Source organism: Labeo rohita, chromosome 5 (assembly GCF_022985175.1).
Source record: "Labeo rohita strain BAU-BD-2019 chromosome 5, IGBB_LRoh.1.0, whole genome shotgun sequence".
NCBI lineage: Eukaryota > Metazoa > Chordata > Actinopteri > Cypriniformes > Cyprinidae > Labeo > Labeo rohita.
Window position 1 is genome coordinate 13,296,733 of NC_066873.1, and position 22,082 is coordinate 13,318,814.

Below are 22,082 nucleotides of genomic sequence, written 5' to 3' on the forward strand. Positions count from 1 at the left end.
CATGAACAACTACCACTAAACAAAACAAAGAAACAAAACAAAACAACACATTTGTGGATCATTCAGGAAACAACACAGTATTAAGAATTTAAGCATATGTAAACTTTTGAATAGGGTTATTTATAGAAATTCAACTATTATCTTATCTTGTGGACTATATGTAAACATCTTTTATGCGAAATATTTTATTCAGGTCAGTAATAAATAAAAAATAACATGCATTTTATATGATCCCTCTTACTTTGATCAAATAATTAACATTTTGCAGATTCTGCAAGGTGTATGTAAACTTTTGACTTCAACTGTAAATGTGATTCAGGTATGCTACCGTTTTAAATTAGGGATCGGTATGATTTGTTTATGTATTTTTTAATCAAAATTTATGTTTACGTTGTTTTTGTGAAAGGTTATGGAATTTAACATTTAAAAGTAAAAACTAGCTCAGATTCACTACAAACTGATATTTCACCTGACAGATAAAACTGACTATAAAAGAGAGACAGTTTATGTTAATGGTTACTATACTGCCCCACAAAGACAAGACACATTAACTACATATTTAGTCAAAATTGAGTTATTACCAAAAATCTGCTCTCCTATAAAATGTGACAGATGGGTTTGACTCGATCTCTGATTAAGACAGAACAGAGTATGAAAATTTGTGTGAAATAACTCACCACCCTTGTGGCAATGTTGCAAGTGCAGTGCATGCTTGTGTGTGTTTTGGGCTTAAGAAGTGAAAAGCAGATAGACAGAGACCTATGCCATGTCCATCCTTGCAGCTGAGATGGATAGTTGGGCTGAGATTCTGCGGAATGGAGCACTGGCCTGTCAGGTTGGGGCAAAGACGAAAAGAACCAGTCCAGTTCCCGTCCTTTCTGCATCGGATCACGTTGGTGGAAGGACCCTGGAAAGACACAGGCAACATTTCTATTAATCATCAGACAGGAAGCTCACTAAACATCACCACTTGGCAAAAAAACATATGTGGTTGGATATAAGGGTGAAGGTCAAAGATGGGCATGACCTTACGGTTCAGTTGTCTATATTACGTATTAGAAGCTGTGTAGCTGACAAATGAAATGAAGCACATGTAAGATCTGTCAGTCTACCAGCCATGCTGCTGATGAATAGCCAGAGGGACAGCACAGAACGATCGTGATGCTTAAAAGTGAGTGATAGGGTGCGCGTGATGAATGGAAAGCGCTGCAGACAGTAATGGGAGGTGATGGACTGAGATGTTGATGGAGGAAAAGAGAAAACGAGGAGAGGAGAGAGAGAACACGACAGACCTGCTTGCAGCGGCTGTGCTGTCTCACCGTGTGGTTAGCCCTGTTGCAGTCGATCCAGCAGTCACTGTTGAACTGAAAGCCGTTTGTGCACTTGTAGGTACCGTGGAAAATGGGAGGAGGCGGCTCACATGTGACGGCCACACACTCTCCCGACTGCCAGGTTCCATCCTCTGTACACTGACGCTTAAACGCACGCCTGTGGTATGTCACAGGCACTGACCTACAACACGTTCATTAAGACAAACAAAGACAGATTTAGTGGAATTCTCCATCATAGTTTTTGAATATGTAAAGCCTGGAATACACCGCATTACTTTTGCCCAGGTTTTTGCCCTGATTTGAGGTCTGAAAGAATTGACGCTAGTTGTCTGCTGATTCTGGGTTGTCAGAGTTTTTCAGTGTATGAAGTAGGGCTGCCCCCTAATAGTCAACTAACTGTTAGTCGACGAGAAACGTCTTGGTTGACCAAAATTTTATTAGTTGCTTAGTCGCAGAAAAAAATAATTCCACAGGAATGGCGTAGTCATGCAGTCTGTGACAGGCAGATCATTAACGGCTGTGTGATAATATAGTACATCAGGCAGGACATCCATGGCTTTTCATCTGAAAAAGGTAAGTAGTAACAACATTACATGGCAGCTCAATCGAATTTTAACCTAGAAAAAGTGTCTGTGCGGAGTGTGGAAGCTGCATAGTAGAGCGCTTACTGACAGATGGAGGCGCTGGTGCGGTCCCTTGCTTTTAAAATACTCTGTCATTTTTGGTCATACAGATAGAAGTAATACATCTTTCGAAACTGTAAAGACATTGCATTTATTTGTGTGCACTTTGTAAAATAATTCAAGCAAACAGGACACGCTTTCTGCCATCTCAGTCTCTGTGAACTTACATACAGGCACATCACAACTGCAGAGATGATCAGTGTCAGTGTCGACGACTTCATCTCTTTAGCCGAAAACAAAGAAAGCACTAGTTTATCAACAAATTATTAAAATGCAGTCTCCTTGCTGTTTTTTCCTGACACATTCATAATTATTATATCTGCCGGTGTGCTGTGGCAAGCTTCTTGTGTGCGCTTAAGCGCATATTAGGCTATGTAGACAATAGGCTTATTATTATGATTTATATGGTTTATTAATAAACGCGTGACTAATAGTATAAATAAAAATCTTTAGTCGAGGGCAACCCTAGTATGAAGCCTAGTTTTTCTTAAAGGAGACTTATGATGCCCTTTTTTTACAAGACCTAAGTCTCAGGTGTCCCCAGCATGTGTCTGTGAAATTTCAGCTCAAAATAGCCCACAGATCATTTATTATATCATTTTGAAAATGCCTATTTTAAGTGGGAGCTGAAACAAGTTGTTTTCGTGCAGGTCTCTTTAAATGCAAATGAGCTGCTGCTCCCCACCCGCTTTTGCGGAAGGGGAGGGGAAAACAATCCAATGCTTTCCACTGACTTTGTATAAGCTGCCTCCTTGTCATTTCTGATTTATAACAAAAAAGAGAACAATGTCTAAAAGCTGCTATGTGACAAGGTGTACAGTAAACAAGCTAAAAAACCCAGGACTACCTTTTTAAAAGCTGTTGACCCCTCCCAAAAAAAACGAGCGTTTAAGGATACACATAGTTGTGAATGTCAGGGTATTTCATGCTGAGCCATTAAGTTGGATAATTTCTCCAGCAAAAGGAAGGTAAGGAAAAGTAGCACTGACGTAGACCAATAAAATTTTGTTTCTCAAAATATCTCCTCTTCTTAGATTTACATAGGGTGGTCAAATAATCCTTTGACATGGTTAAAAATAATGATTGTTTCCTGACACGATTAAGTTTCCCTCCAGTGGACAGTATGACACTTTTGTGTCCTTAAACGCACAATTTTTGGGGTCAGCAGTGGATACAATCGTAGTTCTGGGTTTTTTAGCTTGTTTACTGTACACCTTGTCACATAGCAGCTTTTAGACATTGTTCTGCTTTTTGTTAAAAGTCAGAAATGACAAGGAAGCAGCTTTCCGCAATACAAAGTCAATGGAGAACGTTGGACTGTTTTTCCCCCGGTGTAGGCGTGGTCTCTACTGGTCTGTGACTTTCAAGCTTGTAACTCAGATACACTGCTAAAAAACATCTGTTTGGTGTTGATTATCATATCTATCGTGCTGAAATCAAGCATTTTAAACCCATTTTAGTTTAAACTTTTGATATACAGTTTTCTGAGCGTACACATCTGAAGCATGCACACAGAAAACGGCTGTCACACAGCATGTGAGTACAAAACTAAATTCTCTTTCATGTTTTATTGCGCTTAAACAAATACAAATACACACAAGTTTATGTAAAAAAAAATGAATACGTTACAAAAACAGTCGGTTATGTCTGTGAAGGTAAACAGCTGGGAAAAAATGTTTATGTTTATATTAGATCTGTGTGGCAGGCGTGTAATATACAGTAAATAAATCAATAAATCCACTGCTCTTTTGTCTCCTCTGAAGCTGGGACACTAAATAGTGTTCTGTGCTCGTCTGATGCTACCTTAACTTTTGCCATGACGTTAGAACTGGTTCACAGTTGTTGCTTGTGTAAAAGCAATGGCGGCGACATGGGTGGAAACATGCAGATTAAGAGGCGGTAATATTATAATAAGACCCCCTTTCTACGTCACGGGGGGGGAGCAAAATGTGAGCAGCTCGTTTTTTGTTTTTTTTTACAAGCTTGCAGAGAAAGACTTACCAAAACAATTTACAAGGTGGTTCTTTTTCACATTTTCTGGGTTGGTAGATGCACCAGTGAACCAATTTAAAAATCATATAGCGTATTCCAGCCTTAAAACAGCTTTTAATAATTGACTGCTCTCAGAATAAAAGGCTCATGGCCCACCCACAGTCTGCTCATGGACCATCTGATGAATACTGCACTTAAAACTGGCAAGCGCTTTCTAAAGTGACAAGCTCTAATCTGACTGGCTGCCTTTCCACAACTTCTGGGAGTCAGGCTGCACAGGATTTTATCAGTCAGCAAATTATCACCGAATAAATATCCATCCATCCTTCTATCCATTTTCCAAACCACTTGTCGTATGCAGGTCGCAGGCCAAGTAAATACCCTAAGTAGAATATAAAATTACTGTATATTGCACTTTTCCGAATTACGTTAAATATTTGCACAGAAATTCTGATAATAGTCACATTTCCGTTCATTTTGAGTTAAATGGCACATTAAAACCAATCTAACTGTGGCTGGTTTCTTTACATGTTGGTAACACAGTCGCTTCCTGCATAAATGGGTTGTTTTTGGCCAGAATAATCTAAATTTGACATTTAAAGTGGACCAGATTTATGACCATAGTCAAATGCCTGGCTACGCGTGGCTATGTGAGTAATTGACCAACAGGGTAAATAATGACTATGAATTTATCCAAGCTTTCAAACAACTGATACAGCCATGAATATTTAATCGCCACAACACGATTAGCTAAATCTGCAATGCAATAAATAAGAGGATGACACGGACTGAATACAGAACTCATTAAAGTTAATAAACGTAAGTTATAATTATGCATTCAAGTAGATGCTGTCTCACCTCTTGCGTTTGTCTATGTGGGGCACATGGTAGCCAGGCTTGCACTTGTACTTGCAGAAAGACCCAACTTTGAGGCCTGTGGCATTGCAGCGCTTAGTCTGCAGGACAGCATTGGGTACAGGAGGAGGGACCGGACAACGCAGCTCACACAGAGCCTCGGGGAAGGACCACATGCCATCCTCCATACACGTCAGCACGTTATTACTGCCTGCGGAGACAAAGAAGAAACAGGATGGACTGACTTCAGATCAAAAGTACTTCAATTTGAACCGTTTTCTCAGTGTGCATTGTTTTTTTGCAGTTGGTGTCAAAACCACATTTGGCATTTTACAGAGCTGACCTCTATCCCAAAGGCCTTTAGTTTTAGGATGTGTCAGGGTCTACCCACCCACAAGCTGAGCAGGCTCCCGGCACTGAAAAGTGCACTTCTTGCCGTAGGTGGTTCCTTCAGAGAACTCAAAGACAGCCGGGTGCACGTGGTACTTGTCAGGCCGCCCGCAGTCCACAGGTTCACAGGTCACCTGCTTGTTCCATTTCCCATCGGCGCAGGTGAGGGTCACCGTGGATTCAGACTGTTGAGGAGGAAAAAACATAAAGGCAATAGTTCAGAAAATGGGAAAAGAACATTTTGTTTTCTCTGGGTCAATTCACTGCAACCGCAACAATCCGTCAGTCCAGACCATATCAAATAATGCACAACTGGTTTAATAACACTGTATAGACTTATGGACCACAAAACCAGTCATAAGTGTTTCAAAATAGAGATTGATACATCTTCTGAAGTTGAATAAATAAGCTTTCCATTGATATATGGTATGTTAGAATAGGACAATACTTGGCCGAGATATAACTATTTGAAAATCTAGAATCTGAGGGTGCAAAAAAAATAAAAAAATCAAAATATTGAAAAAAAATCACCTTTAAAGTTCTCCAAATGAAGTTCTTAGCAATGCATATTACTAATCAAAAATTAAGCTTTCATATATTTACGGTAGGAAATTTACAAAATATCTTCATGGAACATGACTTAATATCCCAATGATTTTTGGCAATGAATTTTGCCCCATATAATGTATTTTTGGCTACTGCTACAAATATACCCATGCTACTTAAGACTGGCTTTGTGATCCAGGGTCACAAATGTAAATTAAATATATTTATGTATCTTTTAGTGAAAGGAAGCAGTGGGAAGCTAACAATCCGAGTTGGTGATAATAAATGGCTCAGGTATAGCATATAAAGCTGTCAGACCTGAGTCAGAGGTCATTTTTGCCGTTTTACTAAGTCATGTCTGACCTGTGCGATGTCTCCAAAGACATCCGCGCTAGTAGCAGAGCCACAAACCGCACACATCCCGGACCCCCCATTAGAACAAAACAATTAAACGTAGGGGGTCGCGTTTCGTTTCAAAAAAATTCTGTCAAATCACTGCCATGACATAATGCTTGTGTTTCATTAGTGATTTGAAACCGATTTTTCTGTTGGAAAACCCTGAAGTTCGCCAAGCCCAGTTCTGTGAAACTGAGACTGATGAAGCAGATCTTCATTTTTCACATGAGAGTAAAGTTACAAATTGTCACGAATTCATGATTGTTCATACACTTACAGTAAATTACAATAGCCTTTGTTCTGAGCGCTAACATTAATAACATACCAGCTGGTGTTTTTAAGGTAATGTTGACAGTAATACGTCAACAGGTAATTTTACTGGATTTGTTATAAAAAGGATAAATTAATTTATTCCAGCAATGAGAGTACAATTTATTCCTCTAACCAAAATAGACACTGCATATTTCAAAAAGTGCATGAGAACATGCTAAAAAAATCGTATGTGTTAAGTCCTTTCTCTTTCTCTCCTCACTCCAGACCAACAATGAAGACTGGTCTGCCTATAGTTTGTTTGGACTATTTAGTTGTCCTTGTCTCTTGAGTAATATGTGGGGACATTTACTGACCCATTATTGACTCAATACATAAATCACCGCTTTTATTAACACAAATCCCTTGCTGTGCCTGCAAAAAACCAACGAATCAAACTGTACTGTGTACGAAGCAGGAATAACAGTCGTGAATTTGTCACCAGCAGCACAACACTGCATTCTTCTACTAGTTTTTCAATGAGTCTTCAAATGTGTGAACCATGTAAAAAGTTTGTGCTTTTAACGCACGACAGCAAATTCTTAGCCAACAAAATTATTGTGAGCTAACATGATGTGGGTTATGGGATTGTTGTACTTTTTTTGTGTGTGGTATTAAGCATTAAGTAAAAAGTGATGTTTAACATAAACCATACCCAGCGGCTTGGACACGGGCCGTAGGTGGGCTTAGAGTCCAGACTGTTTTAATGAAGCACAGAGTAAAACATGCACTTCTCCACAGATTTCTCCTTTTGTTTATGACAAGTGATGAAAGCTGGCTGGTTCCAAAAAAAAAAAAAAAATGTCAGCTATGTTTATTGAAAAAAATTTCGTGAAGCCAAACAGTTTTTGCTGGCAAGGCACAGATTATTGTGGCAAATGTTCTTCAACTTGCATCCACAAAACAAAACATGTTTTAGATGTACGAACAACGCTTTTTGTTGCTGCTTTACTGTGACCTGGGCTATTTTTTTTTCTCTCTCTCTCGTCTCTTTTCTCTTTATTTGAAATTGCAGATTTAAATGGGCTGGAATGTGGTGAGCTTATCTAATGTTCTGTACCCTCTCAGGAAATGTACCAGCACCTAAAACTGAGCAAAGCAGCGGGAAGCATTTGAAATGCAATCCAGACACAGTTACAAAACACTTTTTTGCCCCCTTCTTTCCCTCTTCCTTTTCTTGCGCTGAAGCTCTCATTGAAAACAGCTCACCATGGAAGTGTGAGTCTTGAATATTTGAGGTGAATATCTGAAAAAAAAGTACCAAAGTAAGCACAACAATAAACTAAGCAAAGCAAAGCAAAACAAAGAAAAGTAAACAAAAACTAAGAGCCAAAAAGTTAAACTAAGCAAAACAAAATGAAAACAGAACAAAAAGTAAAAACAAAAATAAGACAAAAACAAGTTAAACTAAACTAAACTAAACAAATTAGGTGAAACAGGAAAATAAAAGTAAAATCAAAACTAAAAACAGCAAACAAAAATAACGAAACAAAGAAATGAAGCACAATTAAAGACAAAAGTAAAAACTACACAAAAATCAGACAAAAAACTAAAACCGAGACAAAAATAGCAAATAAAAATAAATGATGCAAAAGCTAAAAGTTAAATTAAACTGTAATATCAATAGGCAAAACAAAAAACGTAGTAAAGCAAATGCTAAAAACACTTAGTAAAACAAAAATAAAACAGAAGGAAATGATGCACAATTAAAGACATAAGTAAAAACTAAAAAAAAAAAAAAAACACTAAAAGCAAAAATTAAGGTGATTATAAAAACAATAAGGAAAAAATAGCGAACAAAAACGACGCAAAAGCTAAAAAGAAAAAACTAAGCAAAACAAAATGAAATTGAGTTAAATAAGTTAAATAAAATAAAATATAAATAAATATAAATAAATAATATAAATAAAAAGTTAAATAAAACAGAATTAAAACGCAAAACAAAAACAAACTTAGTCAAGCAAAGGCTAAAAAAAAAAAAAAATCAAACTAAAAAAAACAAAAAACAAAACAAGAAATGAAGCACAATTAAAGACAAAAGAAAAAAAAACAAAAAAACTGACAAAAAACAAAAACTAAGCAAAGCAATAACTAAACTGAGTATAAAAACAATAGCAAGCAAAAAATAAATGAGGCAAAAGCTAAAACTGAAAAACTAAGCAAAACAAAATAAAAACAGCAAAAAGTAAAAATAAAAGACAAAAACAAAAATAAGTTAAAATAAATGAAATAAAATGAATTAGGCAAAAACAAAGTAAAGCAAATGCTAAAAAAAAGCCGAACAAAAATAAAACGCTATAAAATGAAGCACAATTAAAGTAAAAAGTAAAAACGACAAAACAAAACTAAGCAAAGCTTAAAACTAAAATGATAATAAGAACTAATATGATTATAAAAATAAAAAAGACAAAAATAGCAAACAAATATAAATGATGCAAATGCTAAAAAAAAACTAAGAAAACTAAACAAAGCAAACAAAAAATAAATTAAACTAAGCAAAGCCAAAAGTTAAACAAAACAAAACAAAAAATGAAAACAGAGCTACAAAATTAAAGACAAAAACAAAACTAAGTTAAAATAAACTAAGCAAAACAAATTAGGCAAAACTAAAATAAACTAAGTGAAGCAAAAGCTAAAACTAAAAACAGAAAATCAAAACAAAACCAACGAAACAATAAAATCAAGCACAAAAACAAAATGAAAAAAAAAAGACAAAAAAAAGCATTAAAACATTAAGACAAAACAAAATGAAGCATAACTAAAACTAAACAATAAAAAAAAAAAAAAAAAAAAAAAAAAAAAAAAGAACAATAAAAACCTGAAACAGACGATAAGTAAATAAATAAATAAATAAATAAAAACAAAGACAAAAGCACAAGACAAAAGACAAAAAAGGGTAAAACTAAATTAGGTAAAGCAAAAGCCAAAAGTAAACGAAACAAAATGTTTATAAAAAAAGTCTATTTGACTTCTTCATGTGAGGGCAGCAATGTAATAAAAGAGCTCATATCACTGGCTCAATAAAATCCCAAACAGAACGGCAGTCTCAATCTACTCAACATCTCCCCCTAGGGTCAGAGAGGCCGGCGTCTATGTCATAACAATGCCAAAAAGCGTGTTAGTCCACATACCTGCCTTCTTTATAAAACTTGTGCGAGGCTACAGAAGTACATAAAAGTGTCATCTAACTTTCCCTGCCCAGACATCCCTGGCTCTCTCGAAGCCATTTCAAAGCTCAATGGCAGCTTAGACACGAGGTTTATTAGCCGGCACTGGCTGCATTACAGGAGCTGTAAAAGCAATGACCACAGTCACATGGGCTGTGTGGGACGAAAAGGAAAACATAAACTGTTGTGGTCGAACAGAAGAAACACACACATGCAGGGGGCTGTTTAAATGCCCACCTGTACGGTACGTAATCCGTGTCGCACGCACAAACCAAAACACACATAAACACACGCCACTCCTGCTTGCAAGTTATATCATGACGGCTCGTGACGGCTCGCTCCTTCTGGTGAACGCAGGGGAAGGGGACTGCCGTCACGTCGGGGGGTGGCAAGCTGCGGGCGGGGGGGCGAGAGGGGTGTCTGCGTGCGGAGTTTCCTTCTTTTAAAACTTTACAGCTGCTGATTCCTCCTCCACTGAGTATTTAACTACCACTGACTACTGTGCCTAATTCAACACAGATGCCTCTGTTGGCTTTTCTTCTACACCCCAACCCCATCCTGTGTTTCTCTCTCGGCGCACTCGCACACGAACGCATAGTAACACACGTAAGCAAACACGCTCGGCACACACACACAAACACGCATAAGCGCTAAAAAAAAAAAAAGAAGAAAGAAAGAAAGAAAGAAAGAAAAACAGGGGGTAAAACAAACCTCTAACTCTCCGCTTCCCTCTGCTCTGTTGAAATGTTGTTTGCCTAACAGTGATTTCAGGACATGCTCTGCTTTCAATAACACCTTGGCAAAAACAAGCGGCCGGCAGCCAGGAAGCTGCGGACACAAAGACATGACACTGTAGTGCTGCTTGTTGCTGTAGTTATCTGCTCCCAAAACTGTCCTCCGTTCATGATGGGTTGCGAGATCATAACCCTCCATTGCTTGGCTTGGCCCGTAACCTTATAAACACGCATTCATCTCTGTCTGTAACAGCTCCTAATGCTGGTTTTTTTTTCAATAGGACCATATTGGCACCCTCTCAATGATGTTACGGTAACAGGTTAATGATGAAATGGCTAATTTGTCTCTGACTAAAGCCTTTAGGAACACACATTATGAGCTCCCTGGAGATGGCTGATAAGCTGTAATGACTGTGCTGGGATCAGCACTTTCGCTCTGTAAAGGTACGAGGGCTCCCTCGCACTGCCGTCATCAGCTCACCCGCTCACACGCAAGTCTTGGAAATCCATCCACGCCAAATTTTTTTAGCCTTTATATGGTCACATTTTTGTAGGGTAAACTCTACAGCTGTCATAATCTCATGCCTGTTTACAATCACATGTATGTTTTGATATTATTTAATCTTCTGGACATACCCACATAATATGTCCAGATTTTATTTTATTTTATTTTATTTTATTTTATGTTGCTTGTCTATGAAATCAATCTAATAATTTTTATTTTAAAAATAAAATAAAATAAAATAAAATAAAATAAAATAAAATAAAATAAAATAAAATAAAATAATACATCTGGAGATATTGTGTGGGTGTGTCTAGCAAATTAAATAATATCAAAACATATACATGACTGTAAACTGGCATTTGTTGAAGTGATTTTACATCATAATGATAACAGAAGGAGACATAAAATATATTAAATATAATTAAAAGTTATCTAAAATATAAAAGATTATAGAAAAAATTAAACAAATAACAGAAATAAAAAATAATTAAAAAAAATTGACTAAAGGAGTCTAAAGAGTGATTTTTATTAAAAATATGGAGAAATGAATTAACAAATATGTTCTGTGTATTTTCGTACTGAATTTGTAGTACAATATATATACATATTAACTATAACTATAAATTATTTTCTTATTATTTTGGTCTTGTTTTCTAGTACAAATATCTAAACATTCTTGAATCAAGACACATTTACTTAAGAAGCAAAATGACATATTAAGTCTTGTGATATTAAGTCTCATTTTCAGAAAAATGTATCAAAATTTTCATTTTTACTTGAAACAAGAAAAAATGTCTGCCACTGGGGTAATAAAAAATATCTTAATCGAACGGGATAACAAGATTATTTTTCTTACCCCAGTAAATGTTTTGTTTTAAGCAAAAAATATTTATTTTAAGGTGTCCTTGTTACAGTGCAATTATACATTTATGTACTGGGTAATATTAATTAACTACATGCACTTACTATATGGGTAGGGTTAGGATTAGGGTTTGGTTTAGGGTTACTTGCATGTAATTATGCATAATTTACTGTAACTATAATAGTAAGTACATGTAACATGTAACAAGGACACCTTAAAATAAAGTGTTACTTTTTTTATAATCTTAACTTAATATCTTATGTCATTTTGCTTCTCATGTAAATGTATCTTGATTTAAGAATGCTTAAATGTACTAAAAACAAGATTAAAATACTAAGAAATCAATTTTTTGCAATTAAAGTCAAATAAAAGCTAATATAAATGATATGAATAAATTATATATACATAATACTAAAATAAAACAGCATCAAATGGGCCTGATTTAAAAACTACACCAAATGCTAAACAATCTCACAAATGCCAGTGAGGTTTAGAAACTGCACAATGTGTGATTGTGGGTGAAAGGAGGGTGATGTTATTTTAAAACAGGTATTTTTGTTTCACTTTTACAGTGCAGTGCTGTAAACATAGCGCTACTACAGTTACAGTTGGGGTAAAGGTCGTGGCCATCTTTATGAAAACTCTCCCCTCTTACCTTACATAACCGCACTAGACATCTCCCCAACGGCCCCTGAAGCCCCCAACCCGGACCCCAATGTGCACCGCTGTTAAATAAGCCGAGGCCTCCCAAAAGCAGAGAAAAACTGTCTGCTGCCTTTCCTTCCAAATGCGTAATAACTCACAGGCCAAGCTTCTCAGTCGACTGCGGCTGCTGGCAGAAACCCACCCAACATACAGTAGAGCCCAAGTGCTTACAAAGAACACACAGCACTTTCTCGTCTTTTCTTTTTTCACGTTTGCATTTTCCCTTTTCTTTCTTCCCCTTGTTCTCCTTCTGTCAATATCACAAGAGAACAAGCACTGGAAAACAGAGCAGAGTTGTTTTTGAAAGACCAGAGCTGCAAATGGCCCAAAACGTTCTTTGTGAATGGGCGGGGTGAAGGATGGCCGAGGGCTTGCTGAGTCGGTACAGCGCGAAACACTTGGCCAGGTGGATTGCCATTGCCACCACTGGCCCTTTTGTGTGGGGGACCGGGGTCAACGGGTTGCAGTAATCGCTGCTCGTCGCTTAGCGAGGCTGTTACTGGGCCGGCAGATCTGCAGTGCCGCTGATCCGTGCCTGTGCCTTAAACGGGGTCCTCGGGGAGTGCGGTGGCGGCTGAGCATGGTGCTCCACTGTTTTGAAGTTAAATAGACTCAAACAAATTGCATCCTGACCGGCTACACTCTGACACTTTCTTCACACGTTCAAGCAGCGGTGAACCAGAAAATGCAAGCGCAATTAGCAGATGTGCATGGCACACACACAAGCAGGCCCTCGTGAAAAACAAACAAAAATACAGTTAACTAGTGAACTGTTTGACTGCATCAGGTCTCGCAATCTGAACCCGAAAGGTGATTACAAGTAAAGTGAGCCACTTTTTGACATTTATCGCAATAATTTACCCAATTAGACACAAGTCAATGGTTGAATTCAAGCTGAATTCATTAAACTGACAGTCCATAAGTCACTGAATCACATTTCTATCATGTTTGACTGTTGATTTTTTTTATACTTTTATTCAGCAAGAACCCATTATTTGATCTAAAGAGACAGTAAATATATGTGATCCTGTACCACAAAAGCAGTCATAAGTAGCACAGGTATATTTGTAGCAATAGCCAACAATACACTGTATGTGTTAAAATGATCAAGTTTTCTTTTATGCCAAAAATCATTAGGATATTAAATAAAGATCGTGTTCCATTAAGATATTTTGTACATTTCCTACAGTAAATATATTAAAACTTAATTTTTGATTAGTAATATGCATTGCTCAGAACTTCATTTGGATTTTCTTAATATTTAGATTTTTTTGGACCCTCAGACCCTCAGAAATATTGTCCTATCCTAACAAACCATACATCAATTGAAAGCTTATTTATCCAGCTTGCAGATGATGTATAAATCTCAGTTTTAAAAAATTGACTGTTTTTGTGGTCCATGGTCACATATTTATAATGCTACAAAAGATTTCCGGGTAACACTTTACAATAAGGTTCATTAGTTAACATTAGTTAACTACCTTAACTAACGTGAAGTAGCGCGAACAATTAATTACAGTATTTTTATTAACCAACATTAACAAAGATTAATACATTAGTTAACGTGAAATAAGAATGAAAAATACTTCTACAGCATTTATTAATCTTAGTTCATTTCAGCATTTACTAATCCAAAATCACAAGTTGTGTTTGTTAACAGTTAAAGCACTGTGAACTAACGTGAACAAACAATGAAAGACTGTACTGATAACTAACATTAACAAAGATTAATGCGTAGTGCAATAAATGTATTGTTCATCGTTCGTCTATGTTAGTTAATACATTAACTAATGTTAACAAATAACACCTTATTGTAAAGTGCTACCAATTTATATTAACTAACATGAACAAACAACAAACAATACATTTATTACAGTATTTATTTATCATTGTTAATGTTAGTTAAAATAGTTAGTTCAATGTTAGTTCATGTTAGTTCACAGTGCATTAACTAAAGTTAACAAGCACAACTTGTAAACATTTGAATGATACTGCAGTAACACTTTACATTAAGGTCGAATTCTTGCTATAAACTAGTCGCTTATTAGCATCTATATTACTAGCATATTGGCTGTTAATTGGTATTTTTAAAGCACATATTAATACTTATTCTGCATGACCATATTTTTGATCCCTTAATCATAACACATACCTAAACTACCTTACTAACTATTAATAAGAAGCAAATTAGACGTTTATTGGGGGTAAAGTAGAAGTCAATAGTTAGTATTGAGAATTGGTCCCCAAACTTAAGGGATGCCCAGTACTGCAATTATTAGTACTACTACAGTATTTATAATAAAAAATGCCACACATATATGTGAATGTCACAATAAAGTAGCAGTAATTTTTTTCAGTAATTTGTTTGGAAATTTCCAAAAGCAGGACAAACTCACAGGATGCAGCCATATGCTGAGAGGGAAAAAAAGGAGCATGTTCGTGTTAGCCAGACAGTGATTTCTGGAAGGAAACTTCCTTTCCATCACTCACAGATGACTGTTGAGGTTGCTGTTCAGTCAAAGTGTTTTCTAGCCTATTACAATAACAACAACAACAACAACAACAAAAAAAGCCTTCCAGTCAGAAGGGAGGGCCAGAGTGAGAGTAATGTTTATGAAAAATCTACAGCTTCTCTTTTATTTGAGCCACATGGACCATTCCAGCAGTTCCAGGCAGAGAGAAAGACATAAAAACAACATCAAGCCAATAACAGAAAGCCCACTGGCCTGAGTGCCAGCTATTGTGACCATTCACTTACTGTCTCACAGTTTGGTTAGCAAACCCTACGTGAGCCATAAATCTTTACTGCTACTTTCTCTGTATGTGGTCAGGGCATGAGTCAATGATTATTGTTTAATGTAATATAAACCGCTGTGTGTGTGCGAGTGTGCCTGTGTATGTTTGTGTAGTGTGCTTCTCTATGAAACCTGGTCAAAATACTTGGCAAAAAATAGAAGACATTTTATTGCAGGAAAAAAGCACACACACAGAGTAAGCGCACGCTCATACGGTGAAACATCCACAAAAAGGCGATTAACAAAAGTGTGTTACCTGTGTTTTGATGATATCATCATCCCGTTGGATCTTCAGCGTATAGCCTCGGTTGCAGGTGATAGTGCAGCGAGCGCCATTGAAGTATCCAGGACTGCTGCACTTCATCTCTGCATTACTGACCATCGGCTTCTGACATTCAATGGCGTCACACGAATAATGAACGCAACTGAGGGATTACAGAAAGAACTTACGCTATGACAATGTAAAATTAACTTATCAATTCTACAATTTGTTTACTTTAACACTCTTGTATTATAGAAGCAAATCTGTGCGACAATGAAAAAAAGTCATCCAATTAATTACAGACTTTGCTTTACCACACAAAAAAATGCTGGGTTATTTTTTTTTAACCCACATGCTGGGTTCACCTTGTTTTCTTGTCATTTTTTTGGGTAATTTTTAATATTTTTTACCCAGGTGCTAGGTAGTTTTTCTGTCACTAGCCGCTGGGTTATTTTTTGCTACCCAACCGCTGGGTTGAGCCTGTGTCCGATGAAACATCCCAGTTGTTGAGTTACAGTCAAAGCAGTTCTCAGTGCCGCCATGCACTTCTTCAGCGAAATAATGGTTTGTATACATTTTATATTATTTATAAAGCATTTACTGTGCCGTAAATTATATTATTTTACACAACGCAACATACAAGGATGAGATGTCAATCAGCTACATCAGCAGCAGCAGTATTTTTGCATGATGGAAACGCCTTTTGCCTTGCATAACTAACTTATTTTATTCAATATAAAACTGAATTTAATTTGATGTAAAATATGGTTAAAATATTTTCTTCAATCTCACTATTGTTTGTTTATAGGCAGGTTATGGAGTCAGTCATGACAACATTCAGCTATGAGTGAAACGCAAGGCAAAGTTCCCCCTGAAACGCAAAGTTCCCCCTTCACCAGCTCAGATTTCAGCAACATACCGGCACAACAATTAGCGCTATTTCAGTGAAAAGTGATTAAAGAGAATGGGTGAATACACTTAATTTAAAATACTACTTTTAAATGTTACATTTTTTATTTCTAAAATGGATTGTTAACAGAGTTTAATGGTATGCAATATTGTAAATATTGCTTACAATATTATGCTGTATTCACCCAAATAAATTCAATTTGTTTTATATTTTTGTCTATGGGTGTTCTTCTGACATTCAATGGCGTCACACGAATAATGAACGCAACTGAGGGATTACAGAAAGAACTTACGCTATGACAATGTAAAATTAACTTATCAATTCTACAATTTGTTTACTTTAACACTCTTGTATTATAGAAGCAAATCTGTGCGACAATGAAAAAAAGTCAATCTCACTATTGCTTAATAATAAATATTCATCTTTTGATTATTGCTGTTGCCTCTATAATTTTGTGTGATTTTTAATTTCCAGCCCATTTTAAGCCAGCAATATAATACTTTTTAAAGAATAGTTGACTTAAATAAAACAACCCAGAATGTTTGGTAAAAACATTTAACCCAACCCAGCATGTGTTCTTTCCAGTATTTACCCAGCGCCGGGTTGCCAAATACCCCAAGTTGGGTTGTTTTTAACCCAGCAATTTTTAGAGTGTAACTGCTACATGACAGAATTTAGCAATGGCCCCTAGCCAGATAAACTCATTTTTAATGAGCATTGGGTAGTTGTTAAGTTTAGGGATGAAGAATAATTTCATGCAGAATATGTGCTCTCTAAGTACTAATATACAGCCAATATGCTAGTAATATGCATGCAAATAAGCAACTAGGTAATAGTGAGAATTGGTCCTTATACTAAAGTGTTACCGGTATTTAATTATTAATAATAATGATAAACAACACAATAATTAAATGCAAAACATACATCAGAATTTACTGTATAGTACACTATTGCTGGGTTAAATACAACCTAGCAGTGGGTGAAATATGGAAAAACTGAGTTGTTTTGACCCAGCAGTTGGTTTAAATGTTTAACCAAACCTTCTGGTAGTTTTATTTAACTCAGCTGTTGTTTAAAAATTACTATATGGCTGGCTTAAAATGAACTCAAATTTTTTAAAAAATCAGACACATAATTACTAGTGGCATCAACAATAATCTAAAAGTGAACATTTATTAATAAGCAATTTTTAAAAAGCGTTTATTATTTATTATTATTTAATATTATCTTCTTAATAAACGTTCATTTATTAAACATATTAATAAATGTTAATTTCCAACCAAATTTTGGGTTCATGTTAAGCAAGAAATATAGTCATTTTTTTAAGCAATAGTTGAGTTAAAAAAAACTACCTAGAAGGCTGGGTTAAACATTTAACCCAGTCGCTGGGTCAAAACTACTTAATCGCTGGATCTGTCCATAATTCACCTAGCGCTGGCTGGGTTGTTTTTAACCCAGCATTTTTTAGAATGTAGTGTATCTGTATCCGTTCTGCTGTTGCACAATTTTAACAAGAAAACAAATTTACGCAATCTCTCATAGCAAACAAATAATTTATATCACTATAAATGTGTTTAAATTAGAGCTTTAAAGTTTTCTTACAAGCAATTGTGAATCATATTTAATGGGTGAAAAACAAAAGCTTTGCTGATGACTCTGAAGATATAGCGTGACGGAGAAAAGGGTTTTATTGTTTTTTCTTTAAAGACATCCTCATTATTAATCATTTTATTGCCATCTTCTACGCATCATGTGCTTGTAAAGTGAAGAAAATTGATTTGTTAAATCACATTGTGCAATAGAGGATTAAACAAATGTGTCATCAACATATCTTCAAAACTTGTCACAACTGCAATAACATGATACCGAAAAAAATTCAAATGCTGTAATTACAGATCTAAGACCACATCTAAGCGCTAGTGGGCTGGCGAAACATTTAGTCTCTGCACTGACATGAGAGGGAGCGATGGTAGATTTATCTCCTCACCTTTGGCCCATGGGGTTGTAGATTTCATTGCTCTGGCAGCCGCTGATAGTGATGGGGTCAAAATATTGAAAGGAGCGCAGCCCAACACCTGAGATGGCCACCAGAGGAGAGCTGAAGCTCACTATAATAGCTTTTGTCCGGTAGAAAGCCACACTCAGGTCGTGACTCACGGGAATCACCAGTGGATTGTTCCGGCAGCTCAGCCTCCAGTCACCTACAAAAATACAAAAATTAACTTCCGCTTTCGTTTTCTACAAAACATACAGATTGGAGTAAAAAAAAAAAAAAAAAAGTGTTCAGAGGGTACTGAGATTGGGGTGAGACTGACCGAGAGGGTGGGTTTGATCCTTAGTGTCCACCAGCTGAACAGTAATGTTGTGTTGTCTCTGGTCGATGTCGGCTGTTCCGTCAGCGGCCAGATGGATAATGACCGCAGCAGCCACCATAGGATGGGCGTAATAGGCCTTTTGGGAGACGAAAAACAAATGCTCACTGACAGTCAGTTCTATCATTTAATTGCAAATTGTGACTGCTGAATCAAAATCTTTTTTACAGCAAAAAAGTATATTCACTAAAGAAATGTCCAATTTCAAGTTTTAAAATTCTCTAAAATCCATAGGTTTCCCACGACTCTTGGAAACCTGTAAATTGATAATAAAATGTTTTAACCTAAAATCTGATTGGTTTATGGGTCATTCCATGAAAACTGTGCATTTTCCACTTGGAAAAATGAAAAAAATAAATAAATTAGGTTTAATCGATATTTGTTAAATATCCATGAAACGAAGATACCTTAAAATGACAAGAAATTGTATTGTGTCATCTCAAGCTATGTAAATTATTATTTTATGACTATTTTTCTACCTCATGTTTTGGTATTTTTGTCAACCCTGTTACCGACACAAGGCAAGCGTTACTAGATACTATAGTTTAATTAGAACTCATATGCCACTGAATGATATAGGCATTAGCTCAATAATATACCGAGGGTGACTTTTAAAATGTTTGAATTTTACACAGACAATCTTTAAAAACAGGCTCAAACCTAGTCAGTGTCATCCCTGTTACCCACATGACAATTTCAAACAAATTTGCTAATTGCTAGTTAATAGTTAAGTTCACAAAAGCACATATTGTACATTTTGAAAGGATTTTACTTGTAGATATTGATTATACTAAAAGTAGGAAATGTTTAAATTTACATTTTAAAAATAGTAACAGGATTGACACTGCATGATGGCCACCACTCAGTCAAGCTTCATTAGTCATCAAAAACAGATCGTCATACAGGAGTGAGAGAACCATGCTTGTGTTTAAAGTGTTGGAATCCTGGTTGAGAGATGATGTAACCTCCCAGAAGTGATGTCACCTGGGTGTACATTATTTTACAAGGTGTTTCTGATGAGGGTAACAGGGCTGACATGAAATCAGAAGACACCAATAAAATGTTTTATATTTTGTAGAAAAGCATACTTCTGTCAAAAACATTGCTTAATAATGAGACTATATTTAGAACAATATGCAAATGTGATTTTTATATCATTTGGCCATCATTGTGCAAATTAAAAGTCCTGCTGAAAAAGAAAAATTATAGTGATGGACAGGCCAAAAACCAGCATAAATTTTATTTCAATTATTTCAATTAATATTTAATTGACTTTTTGTTTTATATAATATTGATGAAATCATACATAGCATTGTCATGTTTTTAAACTGCACATGTATTTGTTGTTATATTAAATCTATGTTTGATTATTTCTTAGGGACGCAAAAGGCACAGATTTCGTGGAATGACCCTTATGAGAATGTTGTTTCAGCAGTTTGTACTACTTGGTGAAATCATAAGTCACATGATTATGTAGATTTATGCACCTGATGATGACATGACCTCAGTCTGTTCAACTGAAACCAAAAAGACATTAGCATGGTAGCCATCTCTTACCTTCAGCCAATATTGTGAAGTCCAGCTGTGCTGCTGAGACTCCTCACAAGGAAACCAAGCGTACTGAGACACGCCATGTGACAGGTCAAACACCTTCGACTGACAACTCTGAGTGAACAAAGGAGGAGATATTTATTTTTTTGTGAGGAAACATACAAGATATTTTTTTATACTTGCTTTTTTATACTGACTTGATGTATGTATGTATATATAAATAAATTGATCAAGGTTTCTATTTCAAATGAATGCTCTTCTTTTGTTTCCAATAAACTAATAAAATAAAAAAATATATAAAAATTAAGAAATTTCTACAGTTATTTAGCAAGGTATTAAATTGATCAGGGTTTCTATTTTAAATGAATGCTGTTTTTAGTTTCCAAAAAATAAAATAAAATAAAATAAAAAATAAAATAAAATAAAATAAAATAAAATAAAATAAAATAAAATAAAATAAAATAAAATAAAATAAAATAAAATAAAAATTAAGCTGCACAACTATTTTTAACAATGATAAATATAGGAAGTTTCTTGAGCAGCAAATATATTAGCATAATAAAATGATTTCTGAAAGATCATGTGATCATGTGGCACTGAAGTCTGGAGTAATGAGGCTGAAAATTCAGCCTTGCCCTCACAGGAATAAATTACTTTTTAAAATATATTCAAATAGAAAACGGCTATTTTAAATTGTAATAATATTTCACAACGTTACTGTTTTTACTGTATTTTTCAAATAAATACAGCCTTGGTGAGCAGAAGAGACTTCCTTCAAACACAAAGAAATCTTACTAACCTCAAACTTTATAACATATTTTTGGACTACAAACACAAAGGCATAAAAACAGAGTAATGATGAGGCCACAAGCCTGCATGTCCACTATGAAAAGGTAATTTAGACCATCTGAAAGCTTACAATTAGCCTCACAAGCGGCCAGGTTAAAGTGCCACTCCAGATCCGTCTGAAAGCCAGTGAAATCCGGGTGAGCAGGGTGAACTGACCTACTACTCTTTTCTGAGAACTGTGAGCAAACCGCAATGAGATCAAAACTGGCCTGAACTCCAGCGACTGTTGAGTTTCAGAATTACTCCTGTGAAGACGTTTGACTCTCTGTGTGAGAGTGAAGATTACCAATCATACAAGTCTTCAGGAGGGCACCTATAGGACATTTTAATCAACTTTTTTTTTTTTTTTAAAGTAAATAAACACAGTGCTTTTCTATGCAGATTTTTATTTACTGTCCCGTTTTTATTTTTTTTTTTCCAAGTCCATATTTAGATGGAAATTTCACCCCGTTTTCAAGCAGAAGCCTGTTTTTAATAGACCATTTTTAATAAATGCTGATCTAAATGCCTTTCTAGTGGTATTTTTAACTGAACAGCTAACTCCTAGTCCAAGTCTTCTAAACTCATCGCCCTTGTTACACGGTGAATAGCACTGAGTGTATTTCATTTCACTGTAGAATAATGTGACAGAGAACCTCACTGAACCCCTTGAACCCAACTGTGGGGTGACAGCGTTGCAACGCTAGGTGACACTGGAGAGCTGCACCGAGTGAATGGCACTAATTATGTGTTCAGTGTTTGTGTATGTGTAACAGCAGCGGGAGCAGATCAGGGCAGCAGTGCTGTCGCTTAGGCTGGCTCCTATGTCTGCGCAATAGACGTCCCCAGGATTTTTGGGGTGGTACCGTATGCAGAGGGTGTTTTCTGC

At 35.9% G+C, this 22,082-nt stretch overlaps 1 protein-coding gene across 2 annotated transcripts in view; it reads right to left on the reverse strand.

Annotated features, from left to right (window-relative positions):
* The window catches only part of pappab (pregnancy-associated plasma protein A, pappalysin 1b), a 105,646-nt gene that overhangs the window by 19,214 nt on the left and 64,350 nt on the right, over window positions 1-22,082 (reverse strand). The window contains exons 11-18 of one of the 2 annotated variants that reach the window (XM_051111015.1): window positions 20,372-20,479; window positions 18,758-18,893; window positions 18,430-18,643; window positions 15,527-15,695; window positions 5,253-5,436; window positions 4,865-5,072; window positions 1,320-1,512; window positions 760-907 (exon numbers count right to left, since the gene is read on the reverse strand). In XM_051111015.1, coding sequence (XP_050966972.1) covers window positions 760-907; window positions 1,320-1,512; window positions 4,865-5,072; window positions 5,253-5,436; window positions 15,527-15,695; window positions 18,430-18,643; window positions 18,758-18,893; window positions 20,372-20,479 — 1,360 coding nt within the window. Of the gene's footprint in view, window positions 1-759; window positions 908-1,292; window positions 1,513-4,864; window positions 5,073-5,252; window positions 5,437-15,526; window positions 15,696-18,429; window positions 18,644-18,757; window positions 18,894-20,371; window positions 20,480-22,082 lie in introns of both variants that reach the window. The other variant, XM_051111014.1, reaches the window with a different exon arrangement.